General features: G+C 49.0%; 1 protein-coding gene and 1 long non-coding RNA gene across 8 annotated transcripts in view; one reads left to right on the top strand and one right to left on the bottom strand.

The window, feature by feature from the left end:
- The window catches only part of PI4KB (phosphatidylinositol 4-kinase beta), a 27,711-nt gene extending 4,928 nt beyond the window's left edge, over window positions 1–22,783 (bottom strand). Inside the window, exons 1-9 of one of the 7 annotated variants that reach the window (XM_082685883.1) lie at window positions 22,124–22,782; window positions 13,373–14,309; window positions 8,928–8,972; window positions 6,325–6,552; window positions 4,227–4,454; window positions 2,522–2,631; window positions 1,895–1,999; window positions 1,569–1,692; window positions 482–747 (exon numbers count right to left, since the gene is read on the bottom strand). In XM_082685883.1, the coding sequence (XP_082542009.1) occupies window positions 482–747; window positions 1,569–1,692; window positions 1,895–1,999; window positions 2,522–2,631; window positions 4,227–4,454; window positions 6,325–6,552; window positions 8,928–8,972; window positions 13,373–14,281 (2,015 nt within the window). In that variant the 5' untranslated portion in view covers window positions 14,282–14,309; window positions 22,124–22,782. Of the gene's footprint in view, window positions 1–481; window positions 748–1,568; window positions 1,693–1,894; window positions 2,000–2,521; window positions 2,632–4,226; window positions 4,455–6,324; window positions 6,553–8,927; window positions 8,973–13,372; window positions 14,310–15,211; window positions 15,506–22,123 lie in introns of those variants that run through there. The other 6 variants (XM_082685887.1, XM_082685884.1, XM_082685886.1 and 3 more) reach the window with 6 other exon arrangements.
- LOC309842043 lies at window positions 22,300–23,319 on the top strand. Its single transcript, XR_014299460.1, has 2 exons — window positions 22,300–22,521; window positions 23,039–23,319. It is a non-coding gene; the product is annotated as an uncharacterized lncRNA (long non-coding RNA).

Genomic DNA, 23,319 nt, shown 5'->3' with positions numbered 1-23,319 from the left:
AGGACCTCCTGCTTTGTGGAAGACCCAGGTACACCCACTCTCACCCTCTGAGTCCTGGGGGCAGTCACTAAACACAGGCTGGCTCTCATCACTCCTCTGCCTACAAAATAAAGCTCCTCAGCTTCATACCCACTGCCCTTCTCACCTGACCTCAGCTCTCCTACAGAGAGCTGCCTGCTTACCGGCCTGGCAGGGTAGCCTGATCTTCCAGCACCCTGAGCTGCCTTCTCACCTGGAGCGTCCTTCCCCTCACAGGTGTCTCTGTTCTCATCAGCCTTGCTCAAACCCTTGCTCGTCCTTCACCTCTCTGCCCCTGTACCCTGGCACTAACTGGTCTGCCTCACTGCTTAACGGCACACAAACATGTCTCTGCTTAAAATGTGTTGTTCATTCCACTTTTATATCTAGGCAATGGGAGGTGGTGAAGAGATAAGTGAGAACTCTCACAAAGGGATGAGGTTAGGATAAGGAGTTCACCCACCTGTCCTTCACTTGCAGTAGGTAGCAGACCAAGCAATAGCCAGCACAACTTTGTACAAAATTGCGCTGTGCACTGAGGAATGCCTCAGTGGTGTAACTGCCGTGCTCCTGAAGGAAGTAATCAAGCAAGGAGAGCTGGGACTGCTTCTTCACCTGGTGAATGGACACAGCGTTGACCACGGGTTCAATCATGCCACTGTCAGCAGAAATCACAAGGATCTTGTATGGCTTGATCCACAGGGGCACTCGCTCCTGTTCCCAAATGGACTGTGAGGAGACACAGAGGCACGCAACTATCATCTTTCCGAACTAGGGGAGGAGGCAAAAATCCCCCTCTGTCTGCAACCACGAAAAGTTCCTATCCTTGTGGCCTTGGATTCCAGGTCATCAAGTGAGTAAAGCCCATCGATCCCCCTGAGGACCAGGGAGTTCTGAGACAAGCCCTTGCTCAAACCCTTGCTCCTCCTTCACCTCTCTGCCCCTCGTGCCCCAGGGTGCGACAAGATATAGGGAAGTATGTAAGAAAGACATCGTATAGGTAGAAAGCCCCCAAAAGGCAGGGAGGACAGGAAACCACACTGACACCTCTGCCCTTCTCTGCATGTGGAGAATGTGAGCCTAGAGAATGTGAGCCATTAATCCAAATTCAAATAATACGAAGAAAACAGGAAAGGATTTAGGTCCAAAGAAATCCTCTTAAAAAAGCGACAGTATTTATAGAAAGAATAGGATTGACAAGTAAAGTTGCTTGCAGGCGACCAGTCCAAAGGTTCAGGGGATCAACATCTCCGCACCCTGCAAACCAGCTGCCACAGACCAGTTAGACTAAAAGGACAAATCTAGCCTCCCAGAGTTCAGAGATCACAGCAGGAGCAGGTCACAAAAGGCCACGAGGGGTCGCTGTGGAGCTGTTCTTGTGGCTGTAGTTCCTGGGGACGTAAGCCAGGAACGGTGCAGGGTCTGCATCCAGTTTAAACCTGGGTAGGAAGCTGGTCCATAGCAGAGTCCCCGTGGAACAACTTGTGGAACAACCTGCATGCTCACCTCAGCTGGGCCGAGTTCCCCTTTCTCCTCCCTGCCTCTCTTACCTGCAGTTGCTTCAACACCTGGAAGGCCAGGAGCTCCTGTCGAAGATCATCCCCACACTTGACGATGACTGACAGGAGCCGCCAATTGGGGAGGTGGCCATAGGGGGAGCCCTCTCTGATTCGCCTGTGAAGAAAGAAACAAAAGGTGTCAAAGGTGGAGGACAGAACTTGCTTTCCGCCTGAAGTCCAAATCAAACTTCCCACAAGGCAAGGACTCAGACGCCTGGGAGCCTGATAGTTTGGGAGAGACTGGAGGACAAGACAGATGGGGCAGTGAGTACCTAAGGCCACCTCCAAGCTTTGGAAACCACACCCATCCAACTCACCTTACTTTCTCCTGCCAGGGCTCTTTGAGAGCAACAGCAGAAGGGTCTTCCGGGTCTCGTCTGAAGGCTGTGGGGGTGTGAGCCAGCTGCTCCGAGAGCCTCCGTCTAGCAGGAAGAAACTGTATCATTTGCTTGGAGGAGGTAACCCCAGAGCCTCATGTCCCTGTCTATGCCGGCATTTCCTGCACTCCTTCCTTGATTCTGGGCACACAAAGATAGAAACCTGGGCTGAGAGTTTTGCTAATCTGGTGTTCTGCATTCATGTTGTAATGCAGGTTACTAGGCCCTCCCCATTTCTGGACAGAGACTCTGATTCAGATCAGGTGTGGCTCCACATCTGCATCTCCAGCAAGCTCTCCTCCCTCTCCCTTGATTCTGATACATGTAAACCTCAGACCCACTCCAAGAAATGCTACTCCCTATGGAGTTCTCTTAAATGTAACTTCCTTCTGTGGGAGCCCAGTAATTTTTCAACCTGTACCTTCACTGCCTCAATTTTGGTGGCCTCAGGACAAGGATGGAGTAAGGAGAGAGAAGAGGGAAAGAGAGGCTGACAGACAGGAAAGGACAGAGACAGGCAGTGCCTGAGAAGGAGGAGGAACGCGGGGCAGGGCAGTCTGGCCATACCGGATGTCCCCTGCTGCTATGAACACAGGCTCCTTGCTCTCCTGGCTGGTGATGCTGTCCACAGAGAACTGGGAAATGTTGTCACAGCTGTTGGTGTGCACTTCAGGGAGCTGGGAGAGCAGGGGACCACAGGTCAGAAGCGCCAAACACAGGCTCACTTCCGTCACCTGCTCCTCCAGTCACTTTGCACGCTTGCTGTCGCCTCTGCATCATGACAGCCCCCCAACTTCTGGATTCTGTTCCAGAAGGCCTGCCCTGCTTCCACGCCATCCTCACCACTTGGATACCAAATGCCTGGGCACTCACATGGGCCTTACAGCAATGCTTCCCTAAGTGTAAACTACCTCATCAGGATCACCTGGGATGCTGCTACAAGACAGATTACCATATCCCACCATCCGTCTGAAGCAGAATTACCAGGAATGGGTTTGTAACAAGTTCTCCAGAAGATCCCCAGTGTGCTCAGGTTTGCACACCACTGTCACGACCTCCAGAGAAAGCTGTACTTTCGGCCTTCTACTATGAGTTTTCCCTGGATACAGCTCCCTTCTCCTGCAGGGTCCACCACTAGGACCCTCTGACCATTTCTTCAGTCTCAGCCATTCAGTCTCATCTTCCCAACTCTCTCAAATACAAAATATTCCAACAGACCCCAGGGTCCACAGCAAGGCCCTTCCCTTCTTCCTCCGGAGCAGATCACTTCTCAACTCCAGTAGGCACTTACTGCACACTGTCTTGTTGTATATCCTGGAAACAGATTTTTTTTGCCTTAAATGTCTGCATCCAATCTGCCTAACTGGACTGCAAGCTCAAGGACAGAGTATGTCTTCACAAAGTGACATCTGCTTGTGTCACAGTCCTACATAAAATGCAGCTCTGGCTCTTCACAACCTCAGCACCAAGTCCAAATCTCCTTCCATAGTTGACAGAATCCTTCCTACAATCTGGCTCACGCCAACCTTTCCAGCCTCCTTCTTCACCACTTCTCACCCACACTGCACATCACAGCCACAGGTAATGTTGTCCTTTGCTTCCTCAAACGAGCTGAGCTGTCTTGTTCTCCAGTCTGCACATCTGCTATTCCCTCTGCAGGAAATGCTCTGTCCAGCGAATTCCTACCCATCTTCAGGGCCCCGCTGACATATCTGCTCCTCAGGGAATCACTTAAGGTGTACCCAGGCCCAAGTCTGGAGATCATCCTATCCCCACCCTCAGGGGTGGCATAATGACCCAGCACAACCTGGATCTCACCATACTACAGCTACCTGCTAACTGGCTTTGTTCGCTTTCTCTTTAAGTCATGAACTCCTTGTGGCAGGGGCCATCTTGTTCACTAGTCCACAGTACTCCAGGCTGGCATAAAGAAGGCTCTCTATAAACAATTCTTGAAGGAATGAATGTATGACTTATTCTCTACTTTCCTCCGACAACTTTAAATAGCAGATGTTCAAGAAACATTTTAAGTTTCCCTCACTCCCTTGGGCTTAGAAGTTCATCCTTATATTTAACCTAAATTCCTTCTGCAGGAAAGTGAGCTCCAGACTATGTGAATATTCCAGACTAGTGGTGTTCAAAGCTTTCCCCCTCGTCCCCACAGGCACTTGCCTCAGCCTGCCTCAGGGTGTGTTGCCTTGTCTCAAATACAGTGAAAGTTCCTGGAGAACGGGTGCTGGGCCCCAGTACCACCTCCCGGGAGCTCCCTCACCTCCACCTGTAGCTCGCCGATGTCATCCACCGACCAGGCCTCGTCATCGTTATCATAGTTGGGCACAGTGCTGAAGCTGCCTGCCCGTTGCTCATGAGTGATACCACATTCGGGCAGGTTCTCCACCGACCGTGTGCTCCGAATTCGGTTCTCGGGTATCCGGGCGGGGACCGTGGTGGTGTCAAAGTTTTCACATTCAAGGACTTCCACATAGATCAGGTAGGGAGCCTGGAGGAGCAGTGTGTATGTGAGAACAGTATTTCCAACTTCCCTCCACCACCATGCCCCAAATCTCAACTCAGCTGACACAGTCCTTCCAGCTGTCCACTCCCAACTCCATCCCTCACCTGTCAGTCCCTTGATACTATGAACACCACATTCAGGGCAGGAACTTGTCCTATGAACATACATTTCAAGAATTTGGGCAAGAGAGTGCATATGTCTTTAAAATGTTTCAGCCAATGGGTGCCAGGGGTGCTCAGCTGGTTAAGTGCCTGCCTTCAAGTTCAGGTCATGATCCCAGACTCCTGGGATCAAGTCCCACATTGCTCTCCCTCTGCCCCTCCTCTGATTCATTCTCTCAATCTCTCTCAAATAAAGAAAATCTTAAAAAAAAAAAAAAAGTTTCAGCTGATGGGGTCCCTGGGTGGCTCAGTCAGTTGAGCATTTGCTTTTGGCTCGGGTCATGATCCCAGGGTCCTGGGATTGAGCCCGCATTGTGCTCCCTGCTCAGTGGGAAGCCCACTTCTCCCTCTCCCACCCCCCCCCCTCTGCTTGTGTTCCCTTTCTTGCTGTCTCTCTCTGTCAAATAAATAAATAGAATCTTTTTTTAAAAAAAGACAGGCAGAGGGACGCCTGGGTGGCTCAGTTGGTTAAGCAGCTGCCTTCGGCTCAGGTCATGATCCCGGGGTCCTGGGATCGAGTCCCACATTGGGCTCCTTGCTCGGCAGGGAGCCTGCTTCTCCCTCTGCCTCTGCCTGCCTCTCTGTCTGCCTGTGCTCACTCGCTCTCTCTCCCTCTGTCTCTGACAAATAAATAAAATCTTAAAATAAAAAAATAAATAATAAAAAAATAAATAAAAAATAAAAAAGACAGGTAGAGAGGCAGGCAGAGAGAAAGGGGAAACAGGCTCCCTGCTGAGCAGAGAGCCCGATGTGGGGCTCGATCCTAACCTGAGCCGAAGGCAGAGGCTTTAACACACTAAACCACCCAGGTGACCCGAATAAATAGAATCTTTAAAAAAAAAAAGTTCCAGCTGAGCTTCAACATGTACAGATGATATACTCGGGCAAAACTATCAATTACCACTTTCAGAGAGGCCTAGAAACCCATCTGGGGGCTTGTCCAAAGACAGAGACTGGGAAAAAGCTAGGCACTGCTCCAAGCAGGGTTCTAATCCTCAATACTTTTCTGAAAGAAGAATCTGAACCATTAGTACTCATTCCAATCAGCAGACAACTAATTCTCTCCAACGTGAGTCCGGCATCCTTCTCTCCTTCTACCTTTCCACTCTGATCAGCAAAGGTCTTAGAAATAAGAGCTGTCTCTACTCCCACTGTGACTGTATCTGGAAAGCCTAAGAGTTATGGAAGGGCTGGGGAAGAGCTACTAAAGGGCTGGAAGGAGACTGGAGAGCAACTCTCTGCTGAGACATGGGAAGAAGAGGCAAGCTGAAAAGATTAGGCCTCTTTGGGGCACCTGGGTGGCTCAGTGGTTAAAGCCTCTGCCTTTGGCTCAGGTCATGATCCCAGGGTCCTGGGATTGAGCCCCATATCGGGCTCTCTGCTCAGCAGGGAGCCTGCTTCCTCCTCTCTCTCTCTCTGCCTGCCTCTCTGCCTACTTGTGATCTCTGTCAAATAAAATAAATAAAATCTTTAAAAAAAAAAAAAAGATTTGGTCCAGAAAACCAAGGCCCAAAGAAGGGGGACAAAAAGGCCCTCAGAATCACAACAGCACTGAGGTAAAGTCTAGATTGACATGTGCACATGAACCGTGGAGGCCAGGATGTTGGTGAAGCATCTCTGGGTGCACACATGAACCTGACAACCACAGGAGAAGAGTCAAATAGGGAGTAGGGTATGGGCCAGAGCTCACCTACCTTGTCCTTGGAGTTGAGGACAACAGCCTGGGTGTGGGGCACACGGACCACGTGGTGGTCAAAGCCGGCAGTGGGCAGCCAGACTCGGGCAGGGAGCTTATGGTTGAGTAGGGAGAGCTCGGAGATCAGCCTCTGTGTTTTCTGCTCCTTGGTGGGGAGCGTGGCCAGCCGCTTGCCAATCGCCATCAGGGACTTGATGAATTCTCGCTCAGGAGCCAGTCTGACGGGCTATAGGGGGTTGGGGCAAAGTAAAAGATGGTGAAGAAACCACAAAAAAAGTGGCCCGCCCACTCAGCCACTCCTAGCCATGGATCCCAAAGTCTGGAGAACGCTAGGGAAGGAGCTATCTTTCAGCACTGGTGGGACATGCCACCATTCCACCCCTGACAACATCAGCTGGGCAAAGGTAGAAAAGCCAGCACACTCCTCCACAGGCTGATTCTTGAGGGTGAGGAGGATGGGAACCTGTGTCACTGGAGGTACCCCTCTTCTTTTGGACCTGAATTTGTTACCAACTGTCCCAAGGCTTCAAAATGGGTGGGGGGGACAACATCCAGAGAGAAGAACTGCTTATACTTGATGCGTTTCACTTATCTCCAGGTCCTCGGGCTGAGTCTCTGCTGAGGGCCTCTGCCAGTGCCCCAAACTAGGGAGGGGCACTCTAAGTCCCTACAACTCCTTTCAAAGAAGGACTTAATCCATTCAAATAACTTTTGTTACCTTTCACAGCATCCCCCTATCCATCCTACAATCTCTGACAAGGTGTCAGTGCACATGCAGGAGATCTGAAGGGGATGAGCAGACTCTGTGTTAATGAGGGAACAATCAACCCGGACAGAAAAAGCAGACAGAGGGAGGTAGGTGTGGGGAGTGGGTGGAGAAAGCAATAGCTCCTGTCAGCCCTTGACAAGGGCCCTGAAGGTCTGTCTCCTTCAGTGGTTCCTCCTTGGGTCCTCTCTCCCTACCTCTCAGGGACAGGCTCCCCATATTAACTTACTACTATGAGCTTGGCTCCTCAAGCCGGGCACTTCATCATTCCCAGAGAGGGCAAAGTCCGTCTGGGCAGTGAGGTGAGGGTGGGGGGAAAGATGGACACAAAGAAGAGCCCTTTTCAGAGCCTAAGTCCTTCTACCATTTGGGGTACTTCATCAAGGTAACCACCAGCATCCCTATCCCAGCTCCCCTCAGCTAGGTAAGAACAGTATTTCCTTTTCTTATAAAAAAACAGCATTTCACTCACCAGGTCTTTCTCTCCCTCTCTGTGGGTCCTGCTTAGTTTCCTAAGAACTGAGAATTTCTACCCTCACACTGCAAAAAAGAACTTCTTTTTGAAAGATGGGTAGTACCAGGGTCCATCTCTGCATATGCAAAGAGCCAAGGTTCAAAGGAACAGCTCATTTCTCAGCCTCTGCCTCACTGGGCACTGGCTCAGGGTCCCACATAATAATGAAACAGGGTATGGGGAATCAAATGGGGCTGCCCTTGGGAGACAGGGTTGAAAAGAGATCAAGAAAAGAAGACAACAGAACTGGGCTTCTGTGGTCCCTGGAAATATCCCAGGGATCTCATGGAGAAAGCAAAAGAAAGGAAGAGGAAATTTGGAAACTCACTCCTTCATTTATCCTGATCCCTAATCTATCCACTCAGGTGGCAAATGGTCACTGTTCCAAGGACCCTCAGATAAGAAAAGGCAGAATTCCTTCCCATCCTCAAAGGAGCATTTGGGTAAGGGGGGGAGCTATGTTCCTTCAGCATGTTGGAGATGTGACCCCAGGCCTTGAGAGAGGCTCTGCCACATGGGAGGAGATAGGAATCATGATTGAAAGGGGAACAGCATTGAAGGGAGAAAACTGATTGGGTAGATAAATAAAAAAGAAAATGTAAAAAAATCATCCAAACTCCCAGAGGGTCCAGCATTTCCTCTCACGTCTCTGCCCAGCAACAAGGTCTGAGACCCTGTGGGACCAGAGGGTCAGGGGTTAGTCCAGAGGGAACAAGAAAGGAGAATGCGGATTAAGGAACCTCCTGGGCAATGAGCTGGGAAAGGGAAGAACTCAGACCTGGAAGAAAGATGGTTGAAACTAAAAAAGAAAACTGGCTGTAGGGAGGTAAAACTTTCCTTCAGGACAAATCCTGTTTGCTTTTGGGGTCTGCTCCCCAGAACAGCACCTAGCATTTAGAAGAACCAAATAAATATTTGATGGTCTGATGGCAGAAACCATGGGGAAAGGGTTCTGGGTGGGAGAAATAGGATCCCGGGGGTTTCTGCCAAGCAGTTCTTGATTCCAGTCCAGGGGTAAATTCTACCTCTCTCCCAGCTGATTGCTCTAGAGACCCAGAACTGAGGACTGAGTCGCACTGCATCCCAGCTCCATCTGGGAGAAGGATTGAGCCGGACTAAGCCTAGGCTCAAGGCACTGGTGACAAAGGGCAGGGGACTCCTCCAGGCTGGGGAGTCCTGGGAGGGAAGGGCTGATCTCCCAGGAAGAAAAGGCACCTTTTAACTCCAGCCTTGGCCTGGGGACTCAGAAGACCTGGGGACGGAGAGGAAATGCGGCCACAGAGGGGAGCCTGCCACCCAGTCCCAGCCTGGCCCCACTTACGGAACTGAATGAATTATCAATACTCTCGGTGCTGGAGGAGAGCTCCTGGGAAAGGGCCAGAGGACAAGGGGAGGAGGAAAGGCAGGGAGGGAGGGGAGAGAGACAAAGGCAAAGAATTTAGCTCCAACTTGGATTGCAACTGCTTCTCTATCTGGCTGCTTTAATGAGAGAAAGTCAACCCAGAAACACCACTTGCCCAAATTCTTGAAACTTGTGGGAGATGCTGGAGGGTTGGCTCAGATCATAGGGTCAGAAGGGCTGAAGAGACAGAGGGCCTGGGCTTTTCACTTTCTCCCCTTCTCTCCTGGCCTGCACCAAGCTCTCCCTCGAGGACATACCCTACAACTGGGTGCCTCAGGGCAGTAAGTGCACTGCCTAGCTGCCTCCTTTCTCTTCAGCCATTCACATGCTCCCAACCAAACCCTTCTCTGTGAAGCCGCTACAAAGAAACTGAATTTAACAAGCTGCATGGCCCCCCATACTGGAATGCCTGTATTCCTCCAGCTTCTTGCAAATGTTGGGGTGGAAGTCAAAGAACTAAACTTCAGTACCAGGGGTGTCTCCTTTCCAACCAGCCTCATTATCATCCTGGGAAGACCAGTCCCAATCTTGAGCCATGTGAGAAGGGACACCCCAGATCCACAGCATGAGACTTCTGGGCTAGGTGTTGCTAGGTGTAAAAGATGGCTAACTCTCCTATCTACTTAACCTCCCCAGGCTTCCTATCTGTTTCATGCCACACTCAGTACATTACAATTTTTGGACATAAGCTGGGGAGCTGGACCTAGCTCCATCTACCTGAGAAAGCTGAGCAGCAGGGCAGCAAGTGTCCAGGTTCCAGCCTAGGAGATTTATCTGAGTCTCACCCAGCCGTGTCTTACTGGAAAAGGGCTGGTGATCACACTTGCCACCAGCAGCTCTACTGCAGCTTGTGCATGGGCCCAATCTGAGTTCTGTCTGCCAAGGTCTCCCAGGGCAGGGAGAAGGTGGCAATATGCATGCACAGATGGCAGGAGGACAGGGGCCTGGACTTAGAGACAGAGTCCTGAGAGCTCCCAGGGCAGGAGGGCAGTTGTCACTGAGCTTCTACTCTCCAATCAGCATTTCAAGCATCTACTTAATTCTATTCCACAGTTTACATTCTCTTCTAGCTGGAGGTCCTATAATCAGGATATTCCTCGAAGAATCTGAGAAGAGGGGCACTTGGAGAAGGCAGGCCAAATACTATCTCAAGGCAAAAACTCCTCTGCTTTGGCGAGAGATGGGAGGAAGAACTCAGGCAGTGAGGATATCAGGGCCTATTCGGACTTAGTGGTTCAATTTCTATCCATGAGGTGGTTGGGGAAGGAACAGCAGGCAATGCTCCAGTTGATTCTTCCACAGACAGGGCCTGGCTGACTCATTAGTAGCCTTGGGGGAAGGGAGGTATATTATGATCCTTTCCTCTCTCCTACGCTGTAGGCTTGAGTCACTCATACTGAGTCAGCTCCAGGAGAAAAGCTGAGGCCAAGAAGCTGACATCACACCACATCAGGCTGGAAGGCCCACTGGGGCTTCAAGTGTGACACTCAACAGATTTCTCTGTACAAAGGTTATAGTCCTGAAAAGCCAGAGCTGATCTACTCGAGTGTCGTGATGTGGGGCAGGGGGTGGGGCGGTAGCTAAATCATCTCTGCTCCCTGGACCCCCATTCTAGGCCAAAATGTTTACCATTTGGCTACTAATGGGAAGAAAGACTACCTGAGCAGACTCCTCCAATTAGGCTGACAAAGTCTGCTTTGAAGCAGCAGGCTTCGGGGGCTGAAACAGTGGGGGCTGGGAGAAATCTGTGCTAGAGTCCTTGGCTTGTTGTGGAGAATGTGAAAGATCCGTCATTAAAAGAAAACAGAACCCCCGTGTGAGATCTGGGCAGAAATGGACCATGCAGGAAGACTCTGGGCAGGAAGAGAGCTACGTGAGCAGGGGCCTCACTTTATCCTCCAGAACTTCTCCTTAGATAATGATGTGCTTTGTTTAGTAAACTGTAGACTTCCTCCTTATATGCAGGAAACAGCTTTCAAGAGAGTCAAAAACTCCACCAGATAAATTCTGTAAAGTTTCAGTATACACACTACATGGACTTGTAGATAAAATGGGGTCTCCACATTACAAATTCTCGGAGGGAAGAGCTGCACTTCATCCTTCATCCCTCACTGCCTCTGGCATGTGCTGTGCACACAGTACAAGCTCATCAGTTGAGTGAATGAATGTTGCATAACAGGGGAGAAGGAGGAGCAGGAGGAGGAAAACCAATTCCCTTGGTATGTGGGGAACAAAAGCCTTGACAGACCTATCCTCAAACTGCCAGAGGGGTTCGGACAGACCTCTGTGCTGAAGACTCCAATGCTCAGACCCCAGAGATATTCATATTTATTCCCTCACTCCTGCTCTCACATTTCCTAAGAACACACAGTGGATTGAGGTATCTCATTCTGCTGGCATCAGATAAGCCAGGAATGCCTAGGGATCTGGTATCTCCTTCCTTTCCTGGATCTAATAATCCATGATAAGGGAAGACTGGCAGACAGAGAAGCCACCCCAGAGGATTTAGCAAAGAATTCACAGAATACCTCACATAATACCTGTGTCTCATAGTCACCTATAATCCCATCCTCGGAAGGAGTTAGATCCAAGGAAGAGGGACCAAGGACCAGCACTGAGTAGGCCCGAGGCTTCAGCTTTTCTGGTCCTAAGATGGCAACTACCAAGTGAGTATAGAGAAAAGCCATGCCTGACAGGAGGCACCAAGGGGCTCACTTGCAGCTGCTCACACATATACTGCTACAGGCTTGACCCCAAGAGAAGGGGCCCCCAACCCTTCAGGATCTTAGTCCCACCAGATGTCAATGATTCTTCTTGTTCTGCAACAACCTCCCTCATGACTCTGAACTTCCCTGCAAGCTCAACCAGAAAAGAAAATGGTCCATTTTGGTTCTGAGAACGTCTGTGTTCTTCTGCCTGTGCAGGGAATTGTGGAAACCTAGATGGGCTTAGGCCATTCTTCCCCAAGTGGACATCTGAGGACCTGGGAATGCAGATGCTGAGAAATAAGCAAGATGGCTCAGCTGAATGATTAAGAGCAACACCTGATGTGAGGCTCAGCTGAGGGACGCTGGGCAAATCACCTCACCTCTCTAAGCTTGTCTCTTCATTGGTAAAATAATTCCTGTCTCCTAAGACTGTTGAGGGTGAAACGTTAAGTACTTGGCACGACGCTTCGAACTTAAGAGGAGCCCAAAACATGTCAGCTCTTTTAGCTTCACTATTATTATCCTAACAAAACCCGAAATTTCCCAGAAAGCAAGCTCTGTAGTCTCTCTCTGTCCTGCTTTTTCCCTTCCCTGGTCACTCAGATTCAAAGCTGAAAAGAAGTCCCATTGTATCAAAACCGTAGGTGGGTTATGTGCCCCATGGGGTAGATGCCACCACCACAGCAACATGCATTTTCCAACAAGTGCAAATTCCTTGTTCTTTTCTCCCTTCTTTCCCAGGCTGGGCTGGCAGCCAGGATGAGAGCTGGGCCAGTGGTGAGTCAGAGGGGGGACTGGGGCATCATTGTCTGGCTGGGACACCAGGTCACTGACAATTGTCCAGCGGCAACTTCCAAGCTATCAGTCCAGATATGGAATGGAAGGTGGGCATAACCTTCTGATGTGCTTATCTCCTCCCTGCTCTGGACACCCCCAAATGCTCCTGTGGCCTCCTCTTCTTTCCAGCTTTCAGGTCTCTGACTAGTCTCTGGACATGCCCAAGATTTCCTCTACACCAAGACCGGTTGCCTCTTCCCTTTGTGCTTCTCCCAAATGCTAAGATATCCCTTCCCCGAGGAAAGGCAGGGATGAGGGCATTCTGCAGACACCTCAGTGATAGGGAAGGAACCTTATTCTTAAGTCAACAAAAAGCAGGATCTTTGGAAAGTGGGGCAGAGGATTATGAGGAGGAGTGACCAGGAGAATGAAGTTAAGGCTCTATTTATACCCTTCCCCCCAGCACACACACCATCCCTTTTCCTCCCTGAGGGCTGCTATTCTGAGAGGTTCTGGTAGTTCTCCCAGGTCTCAAGTTAGGGTGGAGAGGGTCTCTGCCACCGTTCTCAGTAAGTAGGTGGTTAATGGAACGGCAGTGAAGTTGAGTAAAAACAACTAGACAGAGTCAGGATTATAAGCCTTGCTGTTAGCTACATGATCTGAGGCAAGTCACTTCTATCTCTCTAGGTCTCTGAGTTCTTCCTCTGTAAAATGAGACAGTTAGGATACATGATTTCTAAGGTCTTTTTCCACTCTGACATCCCATGCTTTTATCAGTGAAATGAAACAGAGGGAAGGAGAGAAAAGGACAGAGGAACTATATGTCAGACATCCTGTCTCCATGCCATCTTGCCCCGCTGCCCCTCCCAGGCATTTTACCTCATCCTCATTTTCCACTTTAGGGTTGCTGGCTGTTCGTTTCAGGTTGCTGCTGAGACTTATGCTGGCGGTGGCATCGGACTTAGAGCGCTGGTGAGTCCTCTTAGAGGGAGACAGCCCCATGTCAGGGGCTGGGCTCAAGGAGGGCAGCTCCCTCTTCCGGTGAGCTGGCTTCAGCTCATCTGAGAGGATCAGCTTCCGGAGCTTGGTCCCACGGGAGTGTCGCTGAGTGGAAATGTGCATGTCTGAAGAGTAGGCCCCAAGCAACAGGGCGCACTGGAGGGAAAAGTTAATGCTCTGGCGGCAGCGATGGACTATGTAGGGCTTGATGGCGTCACCCACGTCCTCATCCATGTGGATGTACATGTTAAGCAACTGGGGCAGATAGAAATCCACATCCTCATTGCGAAAGCAGAAAAGCCGGTTGCCAATGTAGGCTTGTACTCCAGGCTCCTTGGAGTTGTACAGGTATGAAATGGCCATGGAGATGTCAAATAGTTTTGACTCAAATAGCCTCAGCAGCCAGGATTGTTTGGCAGAGTTGTTCTGCCGCCGCCTCCTTGCTCCTTTGGCTGTGTTCGAGGCCACAGTGGCCCCCATTTCATCTTCCTCCTCCCTTATCTGGGCAGGTGGATCGTCCAAGCAACGGATCGCATTGTCCAAAACATCCCCATTGACCAACTCCAGTGGGGTATCTGTGTTAGATATGGCCATGCCTCCATGCAAAAGCTTGACTTGCTCCAGCACCTCCTGGCAGGCCTTCTGGGCCACCTCAGGGTCAATCACTGATAGTTCCCCGACCCCCTCTGTGATGACGCCTAGCAAGGAACCCCCATTATTCTCTGGCGGGCTAGGAGTGGGCTCAGAAGTTGGCTTCAGCGGGGCAGGTTCCACCACCATGTCTCCCATGGCCACAGCCAGACTTCAAGCTTCCAAGCTATAGGAGGAAGGAGGGAGAAAGGGACAGAAAGGGAGACACATACATAATGGTTAGTAGTGCATCCTCCGGTCTTCCTTTCACCCACCATGAAACCTTCCCAGGCCCCTCCTCTCTTTTGTCTTCTTAGACTCCTTCAAAATCAGATGAGAAGTCATCTCCAGGAAGCCTTCCCTGACTACCTCCATTGCTGATCACCACAGTACTCTCCCCTCCTTCTGCACTTAGCTATCCGCTTAGCCTCTGTTCCTAACTTGCATTTGCAAAATGCTGCTTTATATGTTATGTTTACATAGGTTTACAAATTCTTCAGGTACACTGGGAAGCAATTCTGGTCTTATTCCCTTGTCTCTCATTCTTCAAATGCTTTTCTATCTTTGTGGTCTTGTGTTTCTCTTGACATGCCTGCCAATACCTGTCTCTTTCCCTCTTTAAATCGTATTTCTTTACTCCTCTAACACTCCAGACACAGGTACTAAGCATCTCTCACCTCCATTTGGTATCAAAGTCTTTTTTTTTTTTTAAGGTTTATTTTTATTTAAGTAATCTCTACACCCAATGTGGGGCTCGATCAAACTCAAGATCCTGAGATCAAGAGTCCCATGCTGGGGCGCCTGGGTGGCTCAGTGGGTTAGGGCCTTGCCTTCGGCTCAGGTCATGATCCCAGGGTCCTGGGATCGAGCCCCGAGTCGGGCTCTCTACTCAGCAGGGAGCCTGCTTCCTCCTCTCTCTCTTTGCCTGTCTCTCTGCCTGCTTGTGATCTCTGTCTGTCAAATGGACAAATAAAATCTTAAAAAAAGAAAAAAAAAAAAGAGTCCCATGCTCTTCCGATTGAGCCAGCCAGATGCCCCCCTCCGTATCCAAGTCCTGATGTGTTTTTCTAGACACAGATACTTTCTTACCTTCCCTTCATACTCAAAGTTCCCAAGGAATAAGGGCCAGCAAATAACATCCAGGCTTCACTGAGAAGAAAACAGTTCTAAAACAACCATCAACACCCCTGCTGAAGTGTGCCATTCTTTGCTTGTCTGGCTTCATGACGTCATTCCCCCTTTCTCTTGTGCTGTAGCAGTTAGTTATAGTGGATAGACTCCTGAACTTGGAGTCAAATGTGCTGGGATTCAAGATCCTAGCTCTGCCATTATCAGATGTGTAAACTTACGCAAACCATATATCTTCTGAGTTTGTTTCCTCAACTGCAAAATGGGAAAAACACATCTACTTCTTATTACTGCTGTGCGGGAAAACTTCATGAGTGTAGGATCTAGCGCAGTCCTTGGCACGCAGTAGTACTCAATAAATATTAGGTGAATCCTAATCACCTAACAAATCAGGAAACAGTGTGTATGTGTACGAGTGTGTGTGTGCACACACATACACTGTTTATAAGGAAATAAGTCAATCAGAGTTACACTTGTTGTCTAAGAATCTCCCAAAAACCTGTTGTCTAAGAATCTCCCATGACACCCCTCTCCTACCCCCAACACTACTTTCTCCATTACCATACACACAGCCTAAGAACTAGAAAGGCTGGAAGAAGGCAAAAAGAATTCAGCTAGAGCTCATGGGTCTATAACATCCAAAGAACAGGGAGGAACAGGTATCACATCACCAAGAATCCCTCTCTGGGGTGAGAGAACATTGCTGACAAAAGCCACTGCCCTCCTAGGACGATTCTCCTGAGCCCCACCAAATTTGGATTATAATAGTAGAACAGAAGGAAATTTCAAAGCAAAGACTGGGAGAGGCACATTGTTGATGTCAGATCAACCCAGCTCCAGAGCTTGACTATAGTCAACAACAGGCTCAGAGGCTTTTTCACAAAAACACAAATGAGAGTGAATCTAAGATTAACTCAAGAGTGTGAGCAATAGGAAGGCATAATCTATTGTGGAGCTGAAACACAGGTAGTTTCCAACTATTAGTGACGTTGCCTTTGATGCAAGGCTGGGTGCATATAACTTTGGGTTGGTGAAAGGAGGCTTGAGATACAAATTCTCTAATCACTGCAGGAAGCCCCATTTCCCACCACCACCCTTCCAGTGCCTCTTCTTGCACCTCTGAAATGTTAAGAGTCAGTTAATCTCAGGGGCACCTGGGTGGCTCAGTTGGTTAAGGGGCTGCCCTGGGCTCAGGTCACGATCCCCGGGTCCTGGGTTCGAGCCCTGCATCAGGCTCTCTGCTCAGCAAAGAGTCTGCTTCTCCCTTTCCCTCTGTCTGCTGCTCTGACTACTTGCGCGCTCTCTCTCTCTAACGAATAAATAAAATCTTAAAAAAAAAAAAAGTCAGTTACTCTGCTCTGCCCATACTATAGTCTAGCTCCCTGCCTCCCAGCAGTCACTACTAAAGTCTTGCAGGAAGACAGATGGGGGATTCTTCTGTTCTCAGAGATCACCAAATAAGGCTACTTCAGTTTATCTTTCTCCCCACTCTGTCAAACAAGAAGTTCGCATCCCTGAATTTAATTTCTCTGATGCAGCTTAAGCTTGGTATCAGTAAAAATTTTGCAACTCGTTTATCATGCTCTCTCCTAAAATTAGGCAGAGCCCTCTGAGTAGTAGAACCAGCATGGCTGCCTATGTGAAGCTGTCTCTACTTGCCAACTTTAGGTTACACAGAAATAATAAGAAAGCTTTAATCACTCCTTGCCACAACTCTGCAAAGCACTCTGCACCGGTGGGTCATTCTAATTCAACTGAGACCACCACCTTTTAGGTTTGCTGAAAAACTCACATGATAGCCTCAGTCATTTTACACAACCAGCTTTTATTTTTCCCTCAGTGTCTCTATGCTTGGCAAATCTTTCCCCTTCCCTCTACTCCAGAGACTTCCAAGTTATCAAAAGCTCCTGAAATCCACTTTTCAAAACTTCCAAGGGACATGAAGTTCAGATAGCCTCCCATATACAGCACCTCAGACCTCCCAGGATCCTCAGCAGATGCCTGCCTCAACTGATCACTACTGGGATTATTACTGGCACCAGGAGGGGAGGGAAGGATGCCATTATTATTATTATTATTATTATTTCTTATCCCAGAGCTTAGCCAGGAATCCCACATCACAGCACTCAGGGGAATTTTCCACTGAACAGACCCCCATCTCACAGTCCTTATTCCCCAGGGAACCAGACGGTGTCAAGAGATGCAGGGAAGCTGGACTCCTCTCTAGTGGCTCTGCCACTAGAAACTACCAAATTGAAGCTGGACCTCCCTTGCCTCCCTGAGCCTCAAGGATTGGCTACATCTGAAACAAGTCATGGGGAGAGGAGGTGTTGACTTGCCAATTTAGACAATAAGAAATAGGAAAGGGATTCTCCAACACCTAAGTCCTAATACAATCTTCAAGATCAATTCATTCATTTTCAAAAGCAAAGACAATATAGCTTTGGTAAGGAACCATTCTAAAGAAAGCGAAAAGACTAGAAAGCAAAAGAAAAAAGGAAGAGGTCCTATATTCATCATCCTTCCCCTTGCAAGAAAACAGGAAAAAAGACGACAATCCAAACCTTTAATATCAGATGGCTCTTATGCTCTCAAGAACATTCAAACAACTGAGGCTCCACATTTCACATTGGGAGCCTAAACTGGTCTTCCAATTGGATGATGAAGGAACCCTTAGAGTCCTTCCCTACCCCAGCCTAGCAGCTGGCTTCTTGGCACTGGGGTGGGAGTGGAGGAGTAAACTGGTTGGGCTCCACAGCTAATTGTCTGGGTAATGCAGGGAATCCTCATCCATGCATCAGGGGGCTGTTTAGGGCTGAGCACAGCAGTGGCTACAGAGGACAGAGAAGGTGTACATGCTTGTGTTCTGTATGACTTAGCATTTAAGTAAATGTCTGCAAAAACTCTAGGGAGGGGGACGTTTAACCTGGCTTTCTGTTTCTCATCACCTCAAAAGATTCCAGGCAAAGAGCCCTCCAACCCCCCACTGATCTCCATTAAAGGGTTTCCTGGATTGATCTCTGCTGAGACAAGATAGCAGAAAGCCCCAAATCAATCCCCCCACCAGGCTAATGACCATTCCCTTCTTGGGGGACTAGAAAAATATGAATTGGTTCAGACAAATCCTCGTGTTTTTAAAGGTTCCTGTACTTTCATGGAATTGTCTTAAGAGATCATCTGATTTCCAAGCAGATAGGCAAGCTCAATTTTCCTCCCTTTGAGATGGATCGTGTGAGTTGGAAAAAAGGATAGTGAAACCACTATCTTCATCCTACAAGGTGGATAGTTAAAAAAGACTGTTACAAGTTCATGGAAAAGAAAGAGAAGTTCACATATGTTATCTAAAATTACACGGGCTGCTAATAAATAATAATGACAATTATATAAATAAGAAGTATAAATCCTCTAATGTTCAATCTTCTTTTGTAACAATTAATAAATAAAAAATCAAGAAATAGAGGCACAAGCATTTTATCCAATGCTAGGTGATAAACTTCAGAAATAAACATGGAGATAATTAAGATGTTCACTCTAAAGGAGGACTGGGCAGAATGGAAAGGGACTGCTGATTTCACCACAAACTCTTAGGTACCATTGGATTTATTACCAGGTGCATGTTTGCCTTTGATAATAATTTTCTTTTAAAGATTTTATTTTGGGACACCTGGGTGGCTCAGTTGGTTGGACGCCTGCCTTCGGCTCAGGTCATGATCCTGAGTCCCGGGATCGAGTCCCACATCGGGCTCCCAGCTCCATGGGGAGTCTGCTTCTCCCTTTGACCCTCTCCTCACTCTCACTGTCTCTCTCTCAAATAAGTAAATAAAAATCTTAAAAAAAAAAATTTTTATTTTTTTAAGTAATCTACACTCATCATGGGGCTTGAACTTACAAATCAGAGATCAAGAGTTCTGTGCTCCACCAACTGAGCCAGCCAGGCACCCCACCTTTGATGATAATTTTTAAAAAGAAGTTGCTCTTCCAAAGAGCATCACCTTAGGCTGCTTGTTCAGCTGTTGAGAAGTTCCTCCTCATATCTCAAAGTCTAACTCAAACCTTTTGTTAAAAGGGTCTCAGCTCATTTTTCCCCCTTGACCTCAATGGACAAAGTGAAGATCAAGTACTACTTTTTCCTCATAAAACTTGGGGCCAAATAGGAATTAGGCTCAGGTCCTAGCAGGAATCACGTGAATGCTTCCCCGAGGCCCAAGTGGGGGACTAGCATCAGGGAAGAGGGCATTCTGGAGCTAGCAGCAGAAAGGCAGGGAAGGCAGTGGTCTCAGGGTAGTTAAGTCAATATTGAATCAAGCTGAGAAGTCTCTGTGAAGGGCCATGGGAGCTGATATAAGCAGATCCAGTCAGACAGCCCAAGCCAGCTCTGGGAGCCCCTGCTGAAACAGAGAGATGGCAAAGAAAGTAACCTGTGCATTCACCTCGCTCTGAATTGTTCCTCCCTGCAGCAAGCCCCAAATGTGCTTGTACTAGGCCCTCTCTTGTCTCATGCCAGTTACTGAAAGGTTCCTCCCAAACTTCTTCCCCAAATCAAAGAATCTCAATTTGCTGCTTTGGATGGCATTCACCAAACATGTTCTCATGCAGTGTGGACCCAGCTCTGAGAATGAAGCAGGGAAACTAGGGGAAATACAATTTCTCTTTGGGGATGTTTCCAAGGAGTGAAACTGCTCCTAAAAAGGAGGAGAATGAGGAGACTGCACCCTGGGTAACAGTTAAGAGAGAGACAAGGGAGAAGTGGGAAGAGGAAGTATGATTACATCCAAAAAGACCTAGAGTTGGAAGATAAATGCAACTTCACATGCCCTCTTCACTATCACAGGCCAAGAGAGACATGGCATACCAGAGAGCAACTAGTTTCCTGAGCCCCGCTTCACTCCAAGTTCTCTTTTCTAGCCGTTTTCCTCAAAAGGCTTTCCCACAAACACGCTTTCCACCTATAGAATCTGGAGTTATGGATCAAGTCCAAGAGGAACAGCACAGGTGGTCATCAACTTCATGTAGTGGAGAAAAAAGGCAAGGCAGACAAAGGAAACAGGCCTGGAACTTGTCTTTCAAATAGCCTTACTACCACAGCTGTTGACTAGAAAGACCCAATAGAGAGATCACAATGAAGGAAAACCTCTCAGGTCAGCTAAACCACTACTAAGAAATGCCTTTTGCAGGTGCCTGGGTGGCTCAGTGGGTTAAAGCCTCTGCCTTAGCCTCAGGTCATGATCTCGGGGTCCTGGGATGGAGTCCCACATCGGGCTCTCTGCTCAGTGGGGAGCCTGCATCCCCCTCTCTCTGCCTGCCTCTCTGCCTATTTGTGATCTCTCTCACTGTGTCTGTAAAATAAATAAATACAATCTTTTTTTTTTTAAAAAAAAGCCCTTCATCTGTGAAACTCAGAATGTTTTGTAAACAAATAAACCAAGTCTAATTTTCCCCCAACCCACATCCTACCAGTAGCCTATTACTGCACTGATGCCTACAGAGTGGGTCCTTCTACCAAAAAGGTCACTCTAGAGGTCAACTGAGGAAGTCACATGCTGAACCCAGGAGTCCTGATTTTGAATGTCTAAGCTCTTTCTAATGTCTTAGATCCTTTTTCCCAGTTACCCCCAACTCCACCCTAGGCCTAAGCCCTTATGGAATCAACCAAAACTATTCCAGTAAGCCACAGACAGTAAATTGACTCCTTGTAGATCTGGAAGACACTCTACTCAGTGATCTCTTAAGGACAAGCCTAAAATCAAATAATCCAAAACAAAATTTCTCACAATCTCACACAGTCTCCATGCAGGCCTGTTCATCCCTCCTAGTGGCTGATCCTGGGTAGTCAACAAAGTGTAACCTGATATGAACTTCAAAACTTACTCCATCCTTCAGAAACACACTTCTGTCCAGAAAAGCCTGAGTGAAACAGCTGAGGCTTCCCCCTCCCCCTGTCTGTCCTCTCAACATATTTTCTTCTTAGTTCAAGGTTTAGCTGATCCTGAAATAAGTGATATGTAGAGATAATGAATGTGACAGAAAACACATAAAGACCACAGGGAAAGCAGAACCAAGGATCACAGGATTAGCAAAATCCTTGAACTCAAGAGACAAGGTGCCAGAGATGGAAATCCTGAATAGGAAGAGGCACTGTCAGATCTTTTCTATGGGAACAAACCTCCAGAGGTTGGGGTACTGAGGATGGGGGAAAGGGAAGCAACAGAAAGTTACAGGGATCATAAAGGACTCTAGAGAAGGATAAGGATTAAGGTCAAAGTACAGTGTCAATATTACTTTGGGAATGACAATGAGGGCCCGAGATTCCTTAAGGGGAGAGGAACAGGCAATTCTTGGAAGCTAGAAGATGGGTGAGGTAATGGAATCAGAAACAGAGGAATAGAGGGCCACAGGGAAGAGAGAGCTCAGGGAAATGGGATCCAGTGCTGGCGCTGCACGGAGACAAGAGGAGAGGGGCAAAAATAGGAAAAGGGATGAAGGCGAAGGCTGTGGCAAAGGTTTGGGGGCAGGAACACAGATAACGAGGAAGGGCAAACAAGGATGGACATTACAAAAGGGACCCTGATGTGAAAAGGGCTAGTGACTTAGGAGAAATAATTCGGGACGGAGGCAACAGGGATAAGGGGGAGGGGGAGATCCCGGGGCGGAGGGAGGAGCTAATCAGAAGAGGAAGCCAAAAAAGCAGAGGAGACCCTAGACTTGAGGAGAAAGGGTGGAGAAGGCACCGGGGTGCAGCTGCCACCCAGGGGGCAGTTTTGTAGTTAAACCCAAGTGTGGGGGCGGGGGCAGGCTGCGCGGGACAGGGTGGGAGAGGGACTCCCCCCCACAACTCACAGGGCCAGGAGGACTAACGGGGTAGGGGTCGCTTACCTCCTGGGGACCTCCCCCCCCACGGAGGGGGTGCGGGCGGTCGGGGTCGGGCTGCCGACACCGCCGCCTCAGCAGCAGCGGCCGCTCCCGGGTTCCATTGGCCGCCTGCGCTTCCCTGACAGCGGCCGCGGAGGCTGAGCCAAGCCCCAGCTTAGGGGCTGCCCTCGGCGACGCCTGAGGGGGCCTTCGCACTGCCTCAAGTTGGACCCGGCCGCCCAGCCTCCTCGCCTTCCCTCCGCAAAAGCGAGACACCCCCACCAAAAAAAAAAAAAAAAAAAAATCCCAGAAGGGCTCGGCTCAATTCTTCTTGTGAGTCCCAGCAACCCTTCTTGGGATATGCCTTCCTGTTTCTCAGACGCTCAGGACCCTACCAATCCCATAGCAATCTAAGGAGTCGGGTAAGCTGCCTCCAACATGCCTGTTCAGAAATAGAAAAGGGGGCGGGGAAGACGCGTTTGGAAGCTGGGGAGGGAGGAGAGGATGAAGGGAGGATCCTACGGGTGGGAGGAGGGGCCAATGTTCGTGAGGTTAAGAGGTAGCGTTTGCGAGGCTAGGGAACTAAGAAGGTAGTAAAATTTACTGGATAAGGGAAAGGGGCTGCTGTCCTAGAGCGGAGACCGGCAGGTCCGTAGGCGGGTGCGGGTGCCCCGTTAGAAAGGAAGTACAGACACGTCCGGTACTTCCATAAGGACCTGAATATGCAAATTATATGTAAATAAGCCAGTTTGTGTTAGCAACCAAGTAACCATAATTGCTGTGAGTGGCTCTCCCCCCCCCCCCCCCCCCCGCCTATTCCACAAGACTCTCTTAGTAAATTAGGCTGTGGGATGGCGGGCCCGGCGGGGAGCGGAGAAAGAGAAAGAGCGGGCGGGGAAGATGGTTACCCACACCACCCTTTTCCTACTCATGTTTAAGGACGCTGCCAAGATTACGCCCCTTATCGCTTCGAGAATGGCGCGGTCCAACCGCGTCAGTCTTTCGCCGTTAGCGGCGCGACTCGAGGCCGTGGTCCTGCCTCCGAGGTCACCGCCTGCCTGGGTAGGCTTTGGCCTCCAGCCTCCGGACGTCGATTCCTCCAGGAAGGGGCTGGACAGAGCCGGAGCAAGGTCGGGAGAGGTGAGTGACCGTAACCCCTTCTTCCAAACAAGAACAAATCATGTACAACTAAACAAATAAAAACACGCCCTGAAGCTGGA

The sequence above is a fragment of the Mustela nivalis genome, assembly GCF_964662115.1.
Source record: "Mustela nivalis genome assembly, chromosome: 10".
NCBI lineage: Eukaryota > Metazoa > Chordata > Mammalia > Carnivora > Mustelidae > Mustela > Mustela nivalis.
Note: the sequence above shows the minus strand (reverse complement) of the source record. Positions and strands in the feature narration are given on the sequence as shown.